This window comes from Chiloscyllium plagiosum, unplaced genomic scaffold (genome assembly GCF_037043375.1).
Source record: "Chiloscyllium plagiosum isolate Xiang-an unplaced genomic scaffold, Cpla_swu_hap1 HiC_scaffold_6, whole genome shotgun sequence".
In the NCBI taxonomy this organism is placed as follows: Eukaryota; Metazoa; Chordata; class Chondrichthyes; order Orectolobiformes; family Hemiscylliidae; genus Chiloscyllium; species Chiloscyllium plagiosum.
This window is the reverse complement of record NW_028270144.1, coordinates 83,737,744-83,760,646: the sequence shown is the minus strand read 5'-3', so window position 1 is coordinate 83,760,646 and position 22,903 is coordinate 83,737,744. Positions and strand designations below refer to the sequence as shown.

The following is a 22,903-nucleotide window of genomic DNA, read 5'->3' as shown; positions in this document are numbered from 1 at the left end:
CATTAACCAGGGCATGAAGGTAAAATAAATGACAGAAGTATTCCAGAAGAGTTAGAGATGCTGGGAGTGAAAATTAGTGCATGATGGGCTGTAACTCATGAACTAGAAGGGTGTTAGAACAGAAAAATCCCATCACATTTTTAAAAATATTCAGAGGTACAGTCACCTACAGAGCTACAGACCAAATGATGTAAAGTGGAATTAGGCGAGGTGGGAGAAAGTGAGGATTGCAGATGCTGGAGATTGAGAGTCAAAAGGGCTGGCACTGGAAAAGCATAGCAGGTCAGGAAGCATTAAGGAGAGGGAGAGTTAATGTTTCGGGCATAAGCCCTTCATCAGGAATATGGAAGGGGAAGGGCGAAGGTAGATGGGAAGGCAATAGGTGGATGCAAGTGTAGGTAATTGTGATAGGTTGGTGGGGAAGAAGGAGTAGATTGGTAAGAAGGAAGACAGACAGGTAGGACAGGTCAAGAGAGTATGCTGAGTTGGAGAGTTGGATATGGGATGAGGTGGGAGGAGGGTAGATTTGGAACCTAGTGAAGTTAATGTTAATGCCGTGTGGTTGAAGGGTCCCAAGGTTTCTTCCCCCAGTTAACGGGTGGATTTGATTTGGCAGTGGTGGCAGTCCAGGACTTGCATGCCCTTGGGAGAGTGGAAGAGGTCGACCACAGAGTGGTAGGGTTGTTTAGTATCTGTGTTCCAGAGGTATTCCCTGAAATGCTCCGTGATTTGGCATCTGTCTCCATGACTAGCAGCCATATCGAAAGCAATGGATGCAGTAGATGAGATGGGTGGAAGTGCAAAAAAGTCTCTGCCAAATGGGAAGAGATGTAGTCAAGGTAGGTGTTGGTTAGTGAGTTTGAAATAGATGTCTGTGTTGAGTCAGTCACCAGAGATGGAGAGGTCCAGGAAGGGGAGGGAGGTATGGAAGATGGTCCAGGTGAATTTGAAATTAGGGTGGAAGGTGTTGGTGAAGTTGACAAACCGTTCAACCTCCTTGAAGGAGTAACAGGCGGTGCCGATGCACAGTCATTGATGTAGTGGAGGAAAAGGATGCTCCATTAATCAGAACTCCATTAACAAACATGTAGATTTGGACCCCGTTTACCAACCTCTCAGAAAGGGAACCGGAAATGATATCAACCACCACAACAAAATCAGACAGATAAATAGCAAGCGGGATAGTACACTAGTGCTTCACCAGAGGCTCAATGATGTTACCCAGCATGGTGACGAAACATCGGAGAACAAATCTACCAGCTCAGCGAGCAAATTTACAACCTGATCCATAACGTGGGCTACAAATCTTCTCCCAAAAAAAACCTCTAAGCCTTTAAGGTTAACCTTCATCCCCTAACCCACAACTGTTGCAGCAACTTAGGAGATTTGAGTATTATTCTTCAGTCTCTGAGAGCAATAACAAATTATCCAGATATTGTACTTGCTGGCTGGGCAAATGGAATCTGGATTGAGAAACTTGCTATCATCCAGGACAAAGCAGCCATTTGACTGGCACCATAACTACAAACATCAATTCCCTCCACCACCAATGCTCAGAAGAGAGTGTGTACACTATTTACATGATGCACTGCAGAAAATCTCATACAGAATCTTCCAGACCTCTGACCATTTCATCCAGAAGGACAAGGGCAGCAGACACCCGGGAACATGACCACCTGCAAGTTCCTCTCAGGTCTGCCTGGAAACGTATAACCATTGCTTCACTGTGGCTGAGTCAAAATCCCGAAACTCCCTTCCCAACACCACTATAGATCCATCTACAGCACATTGACTTCAGTAGTTCAAACAAAGCAGCTCACCACAACCTTTGAGGGCAATTAAGGATGGGCAATAAATGCTGGCCAGCCAGCGATGCCCACATCCCATCAGTGAATTAAAAAGCTTACAAAACATTATTTTTTAATAGGACACTATTTTAATCAAGAATCAATGAAGTCAGTCAAAAAAGGAACAATACCTGGAAAAGCCAGGCAGATATGAATTGGACAGCAAGGAGTAAAATTAATTATTCACACAAATTATGTTGAAGTTACCAAGACACAAGTGTAAAAATTTTGCTTTTGAGCACGGCATGATAAATAAAACAAAGAGCGTAAAAATACCAAATGTACAGGAAATATATATTAAATACCAAAACTATAAATCTTTTTCATCATGTCAAGTACACAGGTGAGACATAAATAAGTGAAAAGGAGAGTGAGAAAACAATATGGAACTAAATCAAAAATGATTAATTTTTCTTACACTTATTTGTGGTGATTAAAGACGTAAATTATAGTGATGGCTATAAATATATCATTGAGGGTTCATGCAACCAACACTGCTTTCTTTTAGGCAAGCATGATTTAACATTTTTACTGACAACTTTGATGGTCTATAACTTACTCATTGATACTGCTATTCCATAGATGATTCCATTATCATCAACACCAGTTATTTCAACATTGAAGATATTCACATTTGGTAGGACAGCAGGTTTGTATGTTTTTTTGGAAGACAGGTGATTTTCATGATTGTTGAGTATTTGATACCCAATTTCAGTTGCTTGGCCCGCTGACTGCTCCTTGTCACTTTGCTTCACATCAGCGTGTTTTGCTCTATCGCCTGGTGTAGTTGAACTTAAAAGAACACAACAAATCGGTCAGGTCTAAAATGCAAAGTAAAGTATGCATTTTAAAGCAACAGCTATAGCTTCCATACTTAAAACAATGTTAATCTTTAAACTCATGCAAAATTAAATCCAACTGTAACCAAATTCAAAACAAGTAAAAACTATACCAAATCATAATTTTACAAACGATTAGAAGAACAGTAGTTTATTTTACTGAAGTTTTTTCCCAATAAAAATATTTTTCTTAAAAGCAGTAAACTCAAGACATCATGCTTAGATGTCTCAAAAATTACAATTAGTTAGTTGTTATCCATAGCAGGTGGCAATAGTTTATTCAGGTTGCTAGTTTATGAAGTTTACAAGTTTAAATAATTCAAAAAGACTAATCACTGAACAGCGCAAACACAATAAATATTAACAATAGATATTACTTCAGCATGTAAGTGCATATGGAATGTTGATTACAATTTACTAACCATACAAAACCTTGTACACTGAAGCCAAAAGTTGAAGCCTCAAATTACTATAAATATGTAGCTTAACTTTTGCACTAATAACCACACTTGCAGATTAAATAGGCCACTTCACAAAAAAAGTCATTGAGTGCAAGGATATATTTTGGCAAATAAAGTTCCATATTTTACTGCCTTGAGAGAATTTTGAAGAAAGTAAAGTGCAGGCTTAGCTGCTTGAATTCAAAGGCTGCGATATGAGCTGTTCCAAAATAGATACATATAGCAAATGACTGTTAAATGGATACCTGAGACTTGGTTGCTGTTTTGACAACAATTTAATTTAACCAACTAGTTTAAATTATGCCCATGATAATAAAACCCAATCAAGTTTGAATTTATTATTTTAACAATATCTAACCAATGACAAAGTGCGATACTTGGAGTATAAAAAATACAGGCATTTTTAAAAATGGTCAGAGAGAGGAATTGCCATCAAATCAGCTGAGCAACTGCCATAGAGTTGGAGAGCTAACTGCCCACTTAACATCTTGCTCCCAAAGAAATTAGAAAACACTCTCTATCAAAGGTAGCTTTTTATGTAAAACATACTCGCAGTAAAAAGACAGACAATGACCCAGATTGAAGACAGCAAAGAGGACATAGACCGTGTGGACTTGAGATTAAGTTAATACAATGTTTAATAAGTGTGTTATTGGAACAACATTTATTTTTTAATATAGAGTTGGGGTCAGATAGTAAGTAGTTAAGAAAAAAGGGGCTTGGATTTGAGAGTAGTTTTTGTTTAGTGCTCACTATTAAGAATTAGGAAAAATAAATTGTTATTTTTCTTTAAATAGTGGAAATTAGGAGTTCTGTCACAAATTCCAAGGTGAGGCAAGCTTTACTGGGTGTTTGGTTTTAATTAACAGACGGGTTCGACCTGTGCGTTGTAACAACAGTATTGACAACTTGTGTTCCTGAACTTGCCACACACCTAGCCAAGTTGTTCCAGTACAGCTTAGACACTAGCATCTACCTGACAAGGTTGAAAAGTGCCTAGATATGCTCTGTAGTCAAAAAGCAGAACAAATCCAGCCTGACCAATTCTTACCCTTGGTTGAAAAATGCCTAGATATGCTCTGTACACAAAAAGCAGGACAAATCCAGCCTGACCAATTCTTACCCTATCAGTCTACTGTCAATCAATAAATCAATGAGAGGAGTCACCAACAGGGCTACCAAGCAATAGCTCACTGACGCCCAATTTGGGTTGACAGGGCAGCTCCCCTTCTAACCTTTTCAATACATTTGTTCATATTTTAACCAAAGAACTGAATTCCAGAGATGAGCCAAGAGTGACTGCCCTTGACATTAAGGCCATATTTGACAAGAGCACAGCATCAAGAAGCTCTAACAGAACTACAGTCATGGATATCAGAACAAAAACTCTGTTGATCAGAATCAAACCTGGCACAAAGGAAGATAGTTGATGTTAATCATAGAAATTTATAGTACAGTAAAAGGCCCTTTGGACCATCAAGTCCGGACTTCAAAAAATAATCATCTAACTATTCTATTCCCATGTTATAGCACACGGACCATAGACTTACATGTCTTGACATTGCAAGAGTACATCTAACTATTTCTTAAATATTGCGAGGTCTTCTGCTTCTACCACAGTTATAGGCAGCGAGTTCCAGATTCTCACCAACTTCTGGGTTGAAAAAATATTTTCCTCACATTCCCCCAAACCTCTTGCGTTTATCTTAAATCATAGTCACTCATCCCTCCACCAAGGGGAAGGTTTCTTTCTGTCAATACCCTTCATAGCTCAATCATGCCCCACCCTGTTATTGGAGGTCAGTCAAATCATCTCCAGGGGCTCCTCAAGGTAGTGTTCTAGGCCCAACCATTCTCAGTTGCTTCAATGACTTGTCCTCCATTAAAGACGAGAACTAGGGAGTAGCTGCACAATGTTCAGCACCATTTGCAACTCAGATACGGAGGCATTCCAGGTCCAAATGCAACAAGACCTAGGCAATATCCAGGTTTAGGCTGGCAAATGGCAAGTAACATCCGCACCACATAAATGTCATGCAACAGCAATGACATTCCTTCAGGTGCTCCAGTTTCCTCCCACAATCCAAAGATGTGCAGGTTAGGTGAATTAGCCATGTTAAATTGCCCATAGTGTTAGGTGCATTAGTCAGGGTAGATATAGGGGAATGGGTCTCGGTAGGGAGTCGGTGTGGACTTATTGGGCCAAAGGGCCCGTTTCCATACCATAGGGAATCAAATCAAACTCCAATGAGATACAATCTAACCATCATCCCACAACATTCAATGGTATTACCATCACTGAATCCCCTACTATCAACATCCTGGAGTTACCACTGACCAGAAACTGAACTGGTCTAGCCTCATAAATAAAGTAGCTATAAGAGCAAATCAGCAGCTAGGAATACAACTTGTAACTCACTTGACTATCCAAACCCTTCCTACCATCTACAATACACAAGTCAAGAGTGTGACTGAAAGAGCAGGATACATTCAATCTAGCCAATTACCAGGGGAGCAGGAATTATTGCCCTTGACGTAAAGGCAGCACTGGACTGGCAACATCAAGGATCCCTAAAAAACTGGGCTCATGCGTTGAGCTTTCTGATTCCGAGTCATGCTACAGTAGTCATACCTACCACAACAGAACAATGGTTATGGCTGCAGTTGTGAGAGGCCAACCATCTCAGTCACAGAGCATCACAACAGGAGAGTCCCAGGGCAGTGCATAGGACTAACTATCTTCAGATTCTTCAATGGCCTTCCCACAATCTCAAGACCAGAAGTGGGGACAACTGCACAATGTTCAGTATCATTTGCAACTCTGCAGATACTGAATGGCCATGACCAAATGCAAATACCTGGACAACAAATAGGCTTGGCTGGACATATCAGTTGACAGTCACAACACAATCAGGCAATGACAATCACCAACAGAAAATTCAATTCACCCTTGACATTCAAATCAGAGACCCCCACTATGAACATCCTGAGGGTTACCATTAACCAGAAAGTGAATTGGACTAGCCACTTGATATTGTACTTATAAGAGCAGATCAGAATTTAGGAATCCTGCAGTGAATAACTCTCCTTACGATTTCACAATTGCAGTCCACCATCTACACAGCACATGTCAGAATCATTATGGAATACACCTCATTTGCCTGGATAAGTGCAACTCCAACAACATTCAACAAGGTTGACACTATCCAGGACAAAGCAGCCACTTGATTGGCATCCCATCCACCACCCTTGACATCCACTTCCTTCATGACCAATGCAGTGTCAGGAGTGTACTGGATATACTGCAACAACTCAGTAGAGTTGGAAATGGGCCCTCTTAAAAGTGTTCACTTGATATTCCATAATTAGTATTTCTGGTGTAAGTCTTCATTCAACGGTGTTACAGCAGTAATTAGCCTACATGAACAAAACATCTCTCTTACACCACACCATTCTATTATGAATTTAATGCTTTGAAAGCAAGAGGTTTTTGGTTTTAGAAGGAATAGAAACTAACCTTCAAAACCAAAAAATGGAGGTGGGTAAGAGGACAACAGTCATCCTGGCATGAGTAACTGCCCCCAGTTATTTTACCAAGAGGGTTTAGACAGGTAATTGTCCCATTATAGACTGCTGGCTCCCAAAATAGAAAGAAGGTATATCGACAGCAGAGAGAAAAAGAGGGGGACAAGTAAAAATTCAAAAGAAAATGCCATCACCTTCTTGGGAGAAGATCAGGTGTTCCTCTCCATCAACCCAAGGAAAGGAGAAAGACATTTTTTTCAAAACATCCGAAGTCTGCATGACATGGGACAGAAACTATACTACTTCAAAACCATTACCTCTGCTCTGCAATTCTATTAAACAGCTTCAGAACTAATAAACATCTCTCATTAACGAGAGAAATAAAGTACATAATTGTATCATATTTAACCTGGTTAACAAACTCAATTTGTACAAGTTGTCAACTACTTATGATATTAGCTAACTGTGATCACAACATCCCCAATCCCAAAATCATCATTGAACATTAACAGTACCTCTTGCAATCTTTACCATCTAAAATAAAATTGGCAGGGGCAGCATGTATGTAGGAACACCATCACTTGCAAGTTACACCCTAACTGTTTTTCGATTTGTTCACAGGATGTGGGCATTGTTCATTTGGACAGTATTTACTGCTCAACCTTAATTGCCCGGAGGGCTGTGGATCTGGAGTCACGTACGCCAGACCAGGCAAGGAAGGCAGATTTCCTTCCCAAAGAACATCAGTGAACCAGACAGGTTTTTACAACAATCAATAATGCTTTCTGCTCAAAGTGAATTATTCTGGTAAAATTCAATATTACCATTAACTCAAAATAAAATTAGTTACATTTTCTGAGGTAAGGCCAAACCTTTCTTGACCAAGTACTGTGCTATGTTGACAAATTGTTCAATTTCATCCTTAGCATAGAGTTTCACTGGTACAGGTGATTTGGATGACGATTCCTGCAGATTTGCAAAAAAGAATACAAAGTTTAAATAAAAGGGTTCTTTAGAATTGTTGAAGTGGTAGGTTCTATTTACAAAACCAACTTCAGAGAATTTGCAGATTGACAAGACTAAAGCAAGTTCAAGATTAGCTATCCAGCAATATTACATTAGCAAGATTCCCAACATGAGGATCAAAAGGAATGGAGTCAGCTTTTGTCAACACAAATGTCTAAACCGGCTCGACTAGAATAAGCAAAAAACTTCAAAAAGGCCAAACAAACCGCAGCTTTCAAAAAAAATGTTTCTAATATACCTGGGTGTCCAATGCACAGGACAAAATTCAGTCATAAGCTGCTTCACCCTTTGATCCTATCAACTATCAGATGATTAACTACTTTTAGGGAGTTTTTATAACAGAAATTTCAGACAGTGTTGTCTTCACCACTTTTGGCAGACTAAGACACTACAACTCCCAAAAATATTCTTTTTCCAGTCAGATCCTCTCTCAGGGATACAATTGAAGCACGTCAACTAAATAAGTTCAGAAATATTTGCAGTTTAGAAATACTCCAAATCAAATGCACTCTTGGTGACAAAGCTCAGATTAGCTAAAATTATTCCCAAACAGTTAAGATGCTTACTTCACACACACCAAAGCAAACTTCATTGGGCATAGCAGCTGTAGATAGCCCACCCAAGAGCAAGCAATTGTCACATGCCCATAAAGAGCTCGTTGAAGATTGCTGCTATTCCTGCACCAGAAGTTTTTCACATTGAAGATTGGATATCTTTAGTCTGCTAACGCACTTAAAGCTGCTTTCTTTCATTACCCAGACGCATAGTGAAACATTAAGGAAATAACAAAGGAGCAGTATGAAAATATGGGGAGAACAGGAAGTAAACAGAAGGAGACCATGAAGTGAAGGTAGAATTTTGGGGTGGGGGCAAACTAAGAAACACAATAGCACCCAACGTGAAAAATCACACCGGCAGCACAGTGGGTCAGCGGTTAGCACTGCCGTCTCAAAACGCCAGGGAGCTAGATTCGATTCCAGCCTCAGGCAACTGTCTGTGGGTATTTGCACATTCTCCATACGTCTGCATGTGTTTCCTCTGGTTTCCACCCACAGTCCGAAGATGTGCAGGTTAGGTGAGATTTGGCCATGCTAAATTGCCCATAGTGTTCAGGGATGTGTAGGTTAGGTGCATTAGTCAGAGGAAATGTAGAGTAATAAGCTAGGGGAATGGGTGGGTTACTCTTCGGAGGATCAGTATGGACTTGTTGGGCTGAATGGCCTATTTCCACACAATAGGGATTCTGTGAAATTAGGATGCAATTGCAGTATAACTTTCAGGATAAGAACTTTGCTTTACAGTTATACAGAAAGCTATACTATAGATTTACCCTTCATCAAACATGACTCGCAGATTAACTGCATCATGACAAGCTAGTCCGTATCTCCCAAAGGTTGGAGATCTCAGACTTAGGAGGCAGGACAAGTAAAAGCAACCACTTTCACATATAGTGACCTATCAATGCAATTTGCAATAGTGCTTTAAGTATGAGAGAAACAACTAATGCTCCAGTTTCCTTTTGGTAAAATGTCATCGATCAAGTTTCAAAACATTTGAATTTTAATTGTGAGCCTATTTTTATGGATGAACAGACCTCAACGTTGATAAGTACTGAACGTCCAATCAGAACTTCTTCCAGAAAGTCACATGATGTTGCTGTCCAATTTAAACTCCCTCCAGCTGGTCTAAAACAAAATCATCCACATTATTTTCACTTAATGATTTGTAGCAAGCTTGCTTTAGATAAATAAGAATAATAGCACACCCACTTGCACAAGTAGCAATTTTTTTTTGCCGTTCATTCACAGCATGGATCTCATTAGCTAGGCCAGCATTCATTTCTCATCCATAACTTCCCAAGGGCAGTTAAGAGTTAACCACATTGCGGTCAGTCTGGAGTCACATGTAGGCCAGGGAAGGATGGCAGACTTCCTTCTCTAAAGGATATCAGTGAACCAGATTGGATTTTCCTACAAATCGACAATGGTTTCATGCTCATCATTAGACTTCTAATTCCAGATTTTTTTTTATTGAATTCAAATTTCTTGATTGAGTTTTTTGAAGTAACAATGAGGATTGATGAGTGCAGAAGGTGGACGTGAGCTATATGGACTTCAGTAGGACATTTGACAAAGTTTCTCATGGGAGACTGGTTAGCAAGGTTAGATCTCATAGAATGCAGAGAGAACTAATCATTTGGATACAGAACTCACTCACTGGTAGAAGACAGAGGGTGGTCGTGGAGTGTTGATTTTCAGACTGGAAACCGGTGACCAGTGGAGTGCCACAAGGATCAGTGCAGGGTCCACTACCTTTCGTCATTTATATAAGCACAAGATATATAGTGAGTGAGTTTGCAGATGACACCAAACTTGGAGGTGTAGTGGACTACCAAGAAGGTTATCTCAGAGTACAACAGGATCTTGATCTGATGGGCCAATGGGCTGAGGAGTGGCAGATGGAGTTTAATTCAGATAAATGCGAAGTGCTGCATTTTGGGAAAGCAAATCTTAGCAGGACTTATACAGATTATGGTAAGGTCCTGGGGAGTGTTGCTGAACAAAGAGACCTTGGAGTGCAGGTTCACAGCTCCTTGATAGGAGAGTCACAGATAGAGAGGATAGTGAAGGTTGTGTTTGGTATGCTTTCCTTTATTATTCAGAGCATTGAGTATAGGAGTTGGGAGTTCATGTTGGCAGCTGAACATAAGACCATAAGACATAGGAGTGGGTGTAAGGCCATTTGGCCCATCGAGTCCACTCCGCCATGTAATCATGACATTTCAACTCCACTTACCTGCAGTCTCCCCATAGCCCTTAATTCCTTGTGAGATCAAGAACTTAGCAATCTCTGCCTTGAAGACATTTAACATTCCTGGCATTTGTTAGGACACTTTTGGAATAATGCTTGCAATTCTAGTCTCCCTCCTATAGCAACGATGTTGTGAAACTTGAAAAGGTTCAGTAAAGATTTACAAGGACGTTGCCAAGGTTGGAGGGTTCGAGCTATAGGCTGGAGCTGTTTTCCCTGGAGCATTAAAGGCTGAGGGGTGACCTCATAGGAGGCTTATAAAATCATGAGGGGCATGGATAGGATAAATAGACAAGGTCCTTTCCCTGCGGTGGGGGAGTCCAGAACTATAGAGCATCAGTTTAGGGTGAGAGGGGAAAGATATAAAAAGGGATCCTAGGGGCAACTTTTTCACGCACAGGGCGTATAGAATGAACTCCCACAGGAAGTGGTGGAGGCTGGCACAATTATAGCATTTAAAAAGCATCTGGATGAATATATGAGTAGGAAGGGCTTAAGAGGTTTCAAATGCTGGCAAATGGGACCAGATTAGATTAGGATATCTGGTCAGCATGGTCAAGTTTGATCGAAGGGTCTGCTTCTGTGCTGTACATCTCTATGACTCTTTCATGATGTAGCAGGCTCAAATTGACAGATAGTCTACTTCTGATACAAACTGGCATGTGTGTATCTGCAGTACTCCTATTCTACCACATGCATCCCTAATTTGAAACACTATCTTTGGTGTGCTTTCATCTGTCTAGGTCCTAAGAACTGGAACACCCTTCAAAAACACTCTCTGCTGCTCCATCTTGCTGCTCTCCTTTAAGAGACTCCATAAGGACCTACTTCTTTGATCAAGCTTCTGGTCATCTAATCTGATACCTCCTGATATGGACAGGTGTCATTTTGCTTTTTATTTTACAAAAATCAATGCTCCTGTTAAGCACTTGAGACATGTTATTACCCAGAAGATGCAATTCATGTTATGAAAGAAAAATGTAACTTTTAATATTCACCCAAATTGACAAACTAGAGGATTTAAAAGTTACCTAATATGCGACAAGGAGCATTCAAGAGCCAGAGGTTCAAATCGGAACTCTTCTTTTAGCTGTCTTATCATACTGATGCTTACTGTTTCTTTGTTTCCGAAGTCATAGCAGAATACCTGCAAAAACAACTATTTCAGTACAGTACATTCTACACAACCACACAATGTCATTAAAATCTGTAAAACAAACGTCAAATATAAAAATCTACCCATAGCCTATTTTGGGATGGTAATTTAGTTTTTAATGTTTGCTGCAGCCTAGACAAAAGTTGAAGATGAGAAACGTTTTTTAATATAAAGTAACAAGGGATAAAGGTGTATTCCACATACCATGCATAGGCACCCAGCCAACTTGGGTGTTTTTTTTTTAAACACAATGCTCTCCCTCCAATATTAGTGTCTTCAGGTGGCAAACCTTTAGAAGTAATGTTGGCATGAGATCACATTACTTAGATGGAATGTGTTCCTCCAATTAGTGGAATATCTCATTATCATTAGAAGTATCTTCAATTTAAATCAAATGGAGGAAATAATTAAAACTGCATTCCTAAATAGACTAAACAGGCACCATATAAGAAATTCCAAAAAAGAAAGTTATATAGCGTCCAAAAGGGGAGACATCTAAATTTCTTCATTATAGCTCACATACCTATAGGGAAAACAAAACTGGAAGCATCTAAATTTAAAGAATCATACAGTTACAGTTTAAACAATTTAATTCCTCAACATGATAAAAGTAGATATATGAAATAAACATATGAAGGCCACTGGCCTTCATAGCTTTTTGTACACTTAGGCATTGCTTGGCATTTGACACAATTTTTTTTTTATTTCAAAAATATACTTTATTCATAAAATAATTTGATGGTCTGTACAGTTGGTCATGCCATACATATGTAAACATGTACATACAGAGATCAGAACTTATCATTTTTATACAGGTCTGTACATTTTTCGATCATATGCCCATATAATTAGCTGAGGCGTCAGCAGAGCCCAAATGACTGCATGGGCCCCCTGTACTTCGTTAGGCAGGCAGACTTTACACAGTGGTCTTTCCCCACCGCGCCTTGGCGGCAGCTGCCCCAAGCTTCAGCGCATCCCTCAACACGTAGTCCTGGACCTTGGAATGTGCCAGTCTGCAGCACTCAGTCGGGGTCAACTCCTTCAGCTGGAAGATCAGCATGTTTCGGACCACCCAGAGAGCGTCCTTCACCAAGTTGATCCTCCAGGCACAGTTGATATTCGTCTCAGTGTGCGTCCCGGGGAACAGGCCGTAGAGCACGGAGTCCCGCGTCACGGCGCTGCTCGGGACGAACCTCGACAAACACCACTGCATTTCTCTCCAGACTTTCTCTGCATAGGCACATTCCAGGAGGAGGTGTGTGACAGTCTCATCCCCCCCACAGCCGCTTCGAGGGCAGCGGGCAGTGCGGCTGAGAGTCCGGGCGTGCATAAAGGATCTCACAGGCAGAGCCCTTCTCACCACCAGCCAAGCCATGTCTTGGTGCTTGTTGGAAACTTCTGGCGATGAGGCATTCTGCCAAATGGCTTTGACAGTCTGCTCAGGGAACCGCTCGATAGGATCCGCCCTCTCCTTTTCCCGAAGGGTCTCAAGGACACTACGTGCTGACCACTTCCTGATGGACTTGTGGTCAAAGGTGTTTTTCTTCATAAACTTCTCCACAAAGGACAGGTGATACGGAACGGTCCGACTACTCGAGCGAACGTTTTATATTTTTCAATCCCAAGGGTCTTCATCAGGTTCGAGTTCTTTCCAAACCACTTTCCTCGGGCGCCCATAACAAACCCATAAAACATTACGGTTCCACTGCCGGTTAAATTCCTTATCTCTTGATCAAGGTGTCCGTATTTCCTAATCTTTTCCTCCCAAGCCTCCTCGAGAGAGTTAGGCCAGGCCCATTCTTCACAACACCGGCGACAGGTAGAACCTCAGTACGTAGTGACACTTGGTGTTTGCGTACCGGGGATCCACGCACAGCTTGATGCAGCCACACACAAAGGTGGCCATCAGGGTGAGGGTGGCATTGGGTGTACTTTTTCCCCCATTGCCCAGATCTTTGTACAGCGAGTCCCTTCGGACCCGGTCCATCTTTGACCTCCATATAAACTGGAAGATGGCCCGGGTGACTGCAGCGGCACAGGTTCTGGGGATAGGCCAGACCTGTGCCACGTATAATAGCAATGACAGTGCCTCACACCTGATGACCAGGTTTTTTCCCGCGATGGAGAGCGACCGTAGCTTCCATCTGCCTAGTTTCTGCCTCACTTTGCTGATACACTCCTCCCAAGACTTGGTGCACGCCCCAGACCCTCCGAACCAAATACCCAGCACCTTCAGGTGGTCGGTCCTGACGGTGAAGGGGATCGAGGATTGGTCGGCCCAGTTCCCGAAGAGCATGGCCTCACTCTTGCCTCGGTTTACCTTGGCCCCTGAGGCCCGTTCGAACTGGTCACATATACGCATGAGTCTGCGCACGGACAGCGGATCCGAGCAGAAAACGGCGACGTCATCCATGTACAGGGAGGCCTTAACCTGCAGGCCCCCGCTGCCAGGAATAGTCACCCCTCTCAGGCTCGCATCCTTCCTGATGGACTCGGCAAATGGCTCTATGCAGCACACAAACAAGGCAGGAGAGAGAGGGCAGCCCTGCCTGACTCCAGATCTGACTGGGAAGCTATCTGATTCCCACCATTGATTGAGACTGCACTGACAATGTTGGTGTAGAGCAGTCTGATCCAATTGCAGATTCCCTCCCCAAAGCCCATTTTAGAGAGAACATATCCTGTCAAAGGCTTTCTCCTGGTCCAGGCTGATCAGGAGAAAGCCTTTCCTGCACGTAGGCGATCGTATCCCTGAGGAGTGCGAGACTCTCAGCGATCTGCCTGCCCGGCACAGCACAGGTTTGGTCAGAGTGAATCACCGACCCCAGAGCAGACCTGACCCGGTTGGCGATTACCTTTGACAGAAGTTTGTAATTCGCATTCAACAGTGAGATTGGTCTCCAATTTTTGAGTTCCTCCCTCTCCCCCTTCCGCTTGTAGATGAGGGTGATGATGCCTTTCCTCATGGATTCACTCATGGTACCTGCCCGAAGCATACTGACATACACCTCCAGCAGGTCCTGGCCAATCAAGTCCCACAGAGCGGAATAGAGCTCGACCGGTAAGCCGTCGCTTCCGGGAGTTTTATTCTTTTCGAAGGACTCGAGGGCCTTGGTCAGCTCGTCCAGAGATAGCGGCTGGTCCAGCCTCTCCCGTGTTCTGTCATCTAAGACCTCCGTGATAGAGGACAGGAACGACTGGGAGGCCGTGCTGTCGGTCGGCTTCGCGTCATACAGACTGGCATAGAAAGATTTACTGATCCTCATGACGTCAGCCTGAGATGACGTTATCGAGCCATCTTCTTCCTTCAGGCTGCTGAGCACGGAGCTCTCTTTGTGCACCTTCTGGAAGAAGAAACGTGAGCTCGTCTCGTCCTGCTCCACCGAGCGGACCCTGGACCGGAAGATTATCTTGGAGGCCTCCGAAGCAAAGAGCGAGGCTTGCTGGCCCTTCACCTCCTTGAGGTCCTCCGTGACATCCACCCCCATTGTCTGCAGCAGGAGCAGGTTCTGCATACTTTCCTGGAGCTGGGACAGTTTTCCCTGCCTCTCTCTCGCCTCCTGAACACCTTTGAGGATGAAGAACCTCTTGATGTTCCCTTTTACTGTTTCCCACCAGTCCGCTGGGGACTCAAAGAGGGGCTTCACGGTTCTCCAACCTGCGTAGTCCCTCTTGAGCTCCTCAATGTTTCCCAGGGTCAACAGCTTTGTGTTCAGCTTCCACGTTCCCTTACCAGCCCGCTGCTCATCCTGTAGGTGACAGTCGGCCAGCAGGAGGCAGTGGTCAGAGAAGAACACCGGCTTGACGTCGGTGGATCTGACCGAGCGCGTTCGGGACTCAAACAGGTAATCTATCCTTGAGCGGATAGACCCGTCTGCCCGTGACCAGGTGTATCTACGCTGCGCTCCGTCTGCAGGGGTGTTGAAGACGTCGTGCAGCTTGGCATCTTTTACCGTGTCCATCAGGGCTCTGGACGTGGTGTCCAGTTTACTGTCCCCCCCCTCCGGATCGTCCATCTGCATCAATGATACAGTTGAAGTCTCTGGCCAGAATGACCGGCCTGGACGTAGCCAGCAACAGTGGAAGCTGCTGCAGGACGGCCAACCGTTCACTCTTACCCACTGGGGCGTACACATTAATCAGTCTCAGGGGAGCATTCCTGTACATGACGTTGGCGACGAGGAGGCGCCCGCCCACCACCTCCTTAACCTCGGAGATGGTGAAGTTGCCTCCTCGCAACAGGATACCCAGGCCGGAGGCACGGCTATCGTTGCCCCCCGACCAAACTGACGGCCCATGGGCCCACAAGCTCGACCATCTCCTGTAGCTGCTGAGGTGCGGTATCTCACATTCCTGCAGAAACAGGACGTCGGCTTTAACGTTGGTCAGGAAGGCCATCGTAGAAACACATCGCGTAGCCGATTTGATGCTACGCACATTGATGATGGCAATTTTTAACCCCATTTTAACAGTTTACAAGGTTGACACTGTCCATTTGCTGCTGGTCTTGCCCCTCTGGGGTAGCTGTGTGCATCCACGTGGTGACGGCAAACCGCTGGACCCTCCCAGGGCTGAGGTAGCTGTCCGGCTCCACGCTGAAGCCATTTCCCCGCTCTGGTGTCTTCGGGTCGGGCCCAGGGTCCGCATAGTTCAGTTCTCCATCTGACAGCGGGGCTGTCACAGGACCGCTGCTCCCAGTTACCTGGAGCTGTGGGCCGGTGGGTACCTCTTGGTTCTCACCGGGTGGGGGGAGGCCTTTACCCGTCTCCTCAGAGGGATTGTCTTTTCCTGCTTGGGCGGTGCTGCCCTCCTTTTTCCCCACGGCGCTCTGTCTCTTCCTCTGGTGATGACCCTCCTTGCGCCGTCCTCACCGTCGGAAGAGCTGCCTGTATCCTCATTGTGTAGGTGTCACTTCCCCCTTCGCTGGGTGGCTTTGGGAGGTTTCCTCTTCTTGCTTTTCACAGTAATCCAATCCTCTGCCTCCTTTGATCCCTCCTCTTCCATTTCCTCCGTCTGTCTTGAAGGAGCTTGGATCGGCTGCTGCACCTCCCCGCTGTCTGCCGTCTGCTCCGCTACAGCCTGCCCTTCCTTCTGGGTGTCTCCAGACATCGTTGCTGTGCTGTTTTGTGGTACCTTGCTGGTCTTAGGTGGTCCACGGCTCGTGTTGCCACCTCCGGCCATCTGTGCGTAGGTGGTGGCCCCTCGTCTTGGGCAGGCCTTGTACATGTGGCCCGCCTGGCATTTGACACAAACATTACTTTTACTTGGTAATCTTATTCAACTATACAGAATTCATAAGTACCCCTTCTGCCTCCAGTTGGGTGATTTCAGAAGTATTAAATTTTTACCTGGGTTGGGGAATTGAGGACTAGAGGGCATCAGTTTACGGTTAGAGGGGAAGAATAAAAGGAAACCTGAGGAGCAACTTTTTAAAAAGAAAAATGGTGGTCTGCATATGAATGAGTTGTCAGCGGAAGTGGTTGAGACGGGTAAATTAACAAACATTTAAAAAGGCATTTGGACAAACACATGGATAGGAAAGGTTTAAAAGGATAAGGGCTAAGTAGAGGGAAATGGGGTTAGTATGGACAGGCATTTTGGTCAGCATGGAGGAAACAACCTGTCTCCTTGCTGTAGGAGTCCGACTCTAATTGGTTTTAGCCGAGTCAAAATGATATTTTGCCTCAAGCGATTTGCTTTAGAAAATTTGAAATTTAAAAGATTCCAATCTCCATATGGAATGTCTTCTCAGCTTTAACAGTTTTGGGTAGGTAAAGAAACATTTAATTTCAAGAAATAACATTGCCAATATTTTCAGAAGTTTCCAGAAAGCGAGTCAACAGATGCTGTGCTACAAATTTGTACTTCAGTGGCACAAAGACATTTTATAAAGAGAAAAGAATATGTCCTTGAAATCTATGTATGTAGCTTAAAATGGTAGAAAAGCCATGAAACACAAACTACAATTCTTCCAAAAATTCATTCCCCATAAATTTTGTTGATCATAGCAGCATATAGATGCTGCTGATAGAACTGAAAACTAATGCTCTAAAATTTGGTCTTGGAAACAAAGCCTTAGGGGTCTAATAACACTAACCAATTTTCTAAGCCACACAAATAGAACTTAAGTATGACATCCCAAACAAAAGCTTTTCTTGCATTCATTAGTTTATTTTTAAACTGATAATACTTTCATTCCTAGCCCAAAGGCAAATATGGGAAACTGAAACAGCTTCACTATTACACAGGTTAGATACCTCTGGCCAGTCCAGAAATCTGCAAAGGAAATGTTTATTTATCCAAATTGTCCAATGTAGAAAGCTGTGCATCAATTCACACGTTTTATTAAAACATATAGTGATGCTGGAGATAATATATTAGCATGCATACAGAATTTGCTGATAGAAATCAGAGTTGGGATGGTGGGGTGGCACTTTCAGAATGGCAACCTGTAATTAATAGAGTGCTACAGGGATCAGTGCTGAGGCACAATTATTTGCAATATCTAGTAATAGCTTGGACGAGGGAAGAGAATGTAACATAGCCAGTTTGCATGATACGAAAATAGATCGGAACTTGGCAGAGAGCGCAGAAGGACACAGATTGGTTAAGAATTGGCAGAAGTTTGGCAGGTGGAATATGGCATGAGAAGGTTATCCTTCTGGCAGGAAGAATAGGGGAATAGTACTTTAGTGGAGAATAACTGCAGAAAGCTACAGAACAGAGGGACTTGGGAGTCCTTGTGCATGAATCCCAAAAAGCTAGCATCCAAGTTTAGTAAGTAATGGGAAAGCAAATGGAATCACAGCCTTTATTTCAAAAGGGAGTGTAGCGTAATAGTAGGTGCGTAAGGTACTAAATCGGACCACAGCTGGAATACTGTGACTAGCTCTAAGCCCCTTATCTAAAAAAAATGTACTGTCTTCACAGACACCGCATAGAAGATTCACTAGTCTGACAGCAGATATGCAAGGACTGTCTGGAGCACAGTTTCAGTAGGTTGGGTCTGTACTCGTTGGAACTAAGAATGAGAGGTGACCTTATTTAAACATACAAGATTCTGAGGGCACTTGACGGAGTAGATGCAAAAAGGTTGATCCCCTTATGGGAAGAGTCTAGCACCACAGGGCATAAATTCAGAATAAAGGGTCAAACATTTAAGACAGAGATGACTAGGATTTTCTCCACAAAAGGATAGTGAATCTTTGGAATTTTCTTAACCCAGCCTCGACAGCCCTCTGGTAAAGTATGTTCGACACTGAGAAAAATAGATTTTTAATCAGTAGAGTTTACGGGCAAAAGGCAAGGAAGTGAATGGAGTTGAACGTTATCAAATCAGTCATGAATTCATTGAATGATGGAGCAGATGGGAGAGGCTGAATGGCTTACATCTGGTCCTACATCTTGTGGTTACCAGGTACACTGGCAGAATCCATTATACCAAATTACCTCCACAAACTTATCCGAAATCACTTTGGTGACTTTCCCTCTTCTCCACTCTCTGTGCTCAAAAGCCAATAATGCGCAGTCCATACTCTCCTCCCATTCAACAACTTCATGTTCCAAAGATGAATATGCAACTTTCATTTCTTCCTGCAAACTGGAACAAATATTACTGTTCTGTTGATTTTACACATTTTATTTCACATGTTTTATTGAATATTATACCACTTCTGCATTCCTTTGACTGGTCTTTTACAGCCTGAATAATTTACACTTAAAGTTCTAACTTCACATTTAAAATTCTAAATTAATTGTTCATTTTTTTTTAAGAATGTGGAAGTGTGTGGAAGCAGGTGATTCGGCCCAGTGAGTCTACACTGGCTTTCAGAAGAGCATCCCACCCAGATCCACCCTATCCCTCTAACCGTGCATTTCCCATGGCTAACCCACCTAGCCTGCACCTCCCTGGCTATTCCACCTGATTTGCACATCTTTGGGCTGTGGGAGGAAACCAGAGTATTTGGAGGAAACCCACACAGACAGAGAATGAGCAAGTTTCACACAGATCTCCGAAAGGTTGAATTGAATCCAGAACCCTGGCACCTTTAGACAGCAGTGCTAACCACTGAGCCACCGTGCCACCCTTAATCTTAAAACCGATTATTAATCTAATAATAGCACATGTTGTTGCATAATGTTTCTGCAAAATTTATACTGAGTCATCAGTTAAACAACTAGGAAAAATGTAGGCATTATACAAAATACATAAATAGATCTGGTAAAATGCTTTCATTAAGTAAATTCCAATGTTATGAAAGTGAACAGAAGCTGCTTATTCCCTTCTTTGGTACATATCGTGAATCTTATGTCTGCATTAAGAATCACTATAAAAGATACACAGATTGAGATACAGCCTTTTCGCACACATGGGAACAAGTGTTGGGGATGCACAAGATTAGGTCAATTACTAAGTTAGATATTGTGAATGAATTCTCAGCCCAATGATTCCTTGGTTAGGCTCCTAAACGGAGATCTTTTAAGTGTCCAGAGAGCACCAGGGTAAACTAAAATCCCACATGGCTGGTCTCCTGTGCAAAAGTTGACAAACTAATGCACTCACACACAAGACACTTGAAAGGTGCAGAACTGCAAATACTCTTCCAGTAAACATTTAAAGGCCTTCAACCCATTAGTAGTTAAATACAACACTAAGAAATTTTGTGCTTTATTAACTTCATTCTTCAACTGTTCATCTAGGGTTAGGACAGAGCCAGAACAATTTGCTTACTTCAGCTCTTCAAAAAAGTTGTTGCAAGTGGAGAAACAGAGAAAGAAAATGGCATTGTGCACAAAAGCAATTAAGGCCCATACACTGGGTATTTCTTTAGGGATTGATGTAATACTTACTCTTTCAGCCGATACTGTGACATTAACATCTGTACAAATATACTGCTGGGAGAAGCCACAAATGTTACTTTCACGTCCACTTGCTGACCATAATCAAAAGCATTTCCACTTGATACTGTCCCAGAAATGTCCATTTCTTCAAGCTGTTGGCAATTTGATACACTGTCATGAACACTTATTATTCCAGCTTCATTTATTTGTTTGGTGGAAGTCATCAGAGCTTTGTTATTGTGCTCTACATTATCTGTGAAATAACTTTGAAAATAATATTTAAAAGGTGAGAAAGAAATACTGAAAAAGGTGAGAAATCTTTTTAAAAAATATATGAAGACATAGAATTTCCATCTCTGGGACTGCAGTAACGTTACTGATACAATTGGTTCTGCTATAAACCCGATTTCTTCAATGCGAGTTGGCTAGAATGCAATTTAAGGGTTTAGACAATTGTTCATAGAATGAGAACATTCCTTACTTGTATTAAGAGTCATAGAGATGTACAGCATGGAAAGAGACCCTTCGGTCCAACCTGTCCATGCCGTCCAGATATCCCAACTCAATCTAGTCCCACCTGCCAGCACCCAGCCCATATCCCTCCAAACCCTTCCTATTCATATACCCATCCAAATGCCTCTTAAATGTTGCAATTGTACCAGCCTCCACCACTCCCTCTGGCAGCTCATTCAGTACATGTACCACCCTCTGTGTGAAAAAATTGCCCCTTAGATCTCTTTTACATCTTTCCCCTCTCACCCTAAAACCTATGCCCTCTAATTTTGGACTCCCCGACCCAAGGGAAAAGACTTTGCCTATTTACCCTATCCATGCCCCTCATAATTTTGTAAACCTCTATAAGGTCACCCCTCTGCCTCCGATGCTCCAGAGAAAACAGCCCCAGCCTGTTCAGCCTCTCCCTGTAACTCAGATCCTCCAACCCTGGCAACATCCTTGTAAATCTTTTCTGAACCCTTTCAAGTTTCACAACATCTTTCCGATACGAAGGAGACCAGAATTGCATACAATATTCCAACAGTGGCCTAACCAATGTCCTGTACAGCCGCAACATGACTTCCCAACTTCTGTACTCAATACTCTGACCAATAAAGAAAAGCATACCAAACATCTTCTTCACTATCCTATCTCCACTTTCAAGGAGCTATGAACCTGCACTCCAAGGTTTCTGTTCAGCAACACTCCCTACGGCCTTACCATTAAGTGTATAAGTCCTGCTAAGATCTGCTTTCCCAAAATGCAGCACCTCGCATTTATATGAATTAAACTCCATCTGCCACTTCTCAGCCCATTGACCCATTTGGTCCAGATCCTGTTGTAATCTGAGGTAACCCTCTTCACTGTCCACTACATCTCCAATTTTGGTGTCATCTGCAAACTTACTAACTGTACCTCTTATGCTCACATCAAAATCATTTATGTAAATGACAAAACGTAGAGGACCCAGCACCGATCCTTGTGGCACTCCACTGGTCACAGGCCTCCAGTCTGAAAAGCACCCCTCCACCACCATCCTCTGTCTTCTACCTTTGAGCCAATTCTGTATCCAAATGGCTAGTTCTCCCTGTATTCCATGAGATCTAACCTTGCTAATCCGTCTCCCATGGGGAACCTTGTCAAATGCCTTACTGAAGTCCATATAGATCACATCTACCACTCTGCCCTCATCAATCTTGTTTGTTACTTCTTCAAAAAACTCAATCAAGTTTGAGAGACATGATTTCCCATGCACAAAGCCATGTTGACTATCCCTAATCAGTCCTTGCTTTTCCAAATACATGTACATTCTGTAGCTCAGGATTCCCTCCAACAACTTGCCCACCACAGACGTCAGGCTCAATGGTCTATAGTTCCCTGGCTTGTCCTTACCACCCTTCTTAAACAGTGGCACGTTTGCCAACCTCCAGTCTTCTGGCACCTCAGCTGTGACTATCGATGATACAAATATCTCAGCAAGAGGCCCAGCAATCACTTCTCTAGCTTCCCACAGAGTTCTATGGTACACTTGATTAGGTCCTGCGGATTTATCCGCCTTTACCCGTTTCAAGACATCCAGCACTTCCTCCTCTGTAATCTGGACATTTTGCAAGATGTCACCATCTATTTCCCTACATTGTACATCTTCCATGTCCTTTTCCACAGTAAATACTGATGCAAATTACTCATTTAGTATCTCCCTCATTTTCTGCGACTTCACACAAAGGTCGCCTTGCTGATCTTTGAGGGGCCCTATTCTCTCTCTAGTTACTCTTTAGATTCTCCTTAATTCCACTTGCCAAAGCTATCTCATGTCCCCTTTTTGCCATCCTGATTTCCCTCTTAAAGTATACTCCTACTTCCTTTATACTCTTCTAAGGATTCACTCGATCTATCCTGTCT

At 42.9% G+C, this 22,903-nt stretch overlaps 1 protein-coding gene across 1 annotated transcript in view; it reads right to left on the bottom strand.

Annotated features, from left to right (window-relative positions):
* The window catches only part of rnf17 (ring finger protein 17), a 97,454-nt gene that overhangs the window by 59,113 nt on the left and 15,438 nt on the right, over positions 1-22,903 (bottom strand). The window contains exons 5-10 of the mRNA XM_043691873.2: positions 20,516-20,770; positions 19,115-19,265; positions 11,541-11,656; positions 9,293-9,383; positions 7,523-7,638; positions 2,407-2,639 (exon numbers count right to left, since the gene is read on the bottom strand). Of these exons, the coding sequence (XP_043547808.2) occupies positions 2,407-2,639; positions 7,523-7,638; positions 9,293-9,383; positions 11,541-11,656; positions 19,115-19,265; positions 20,516-20,770 (962 nt within the window). The remainder of the gene's footprint in view (positions 1-2,406; positions 2,640-7,522; positions 7,639-9,292; positions 9,384-11,540; positions 11,657-19,114; positions 19,266-20,515; positions 20,771-22,903) is intronic.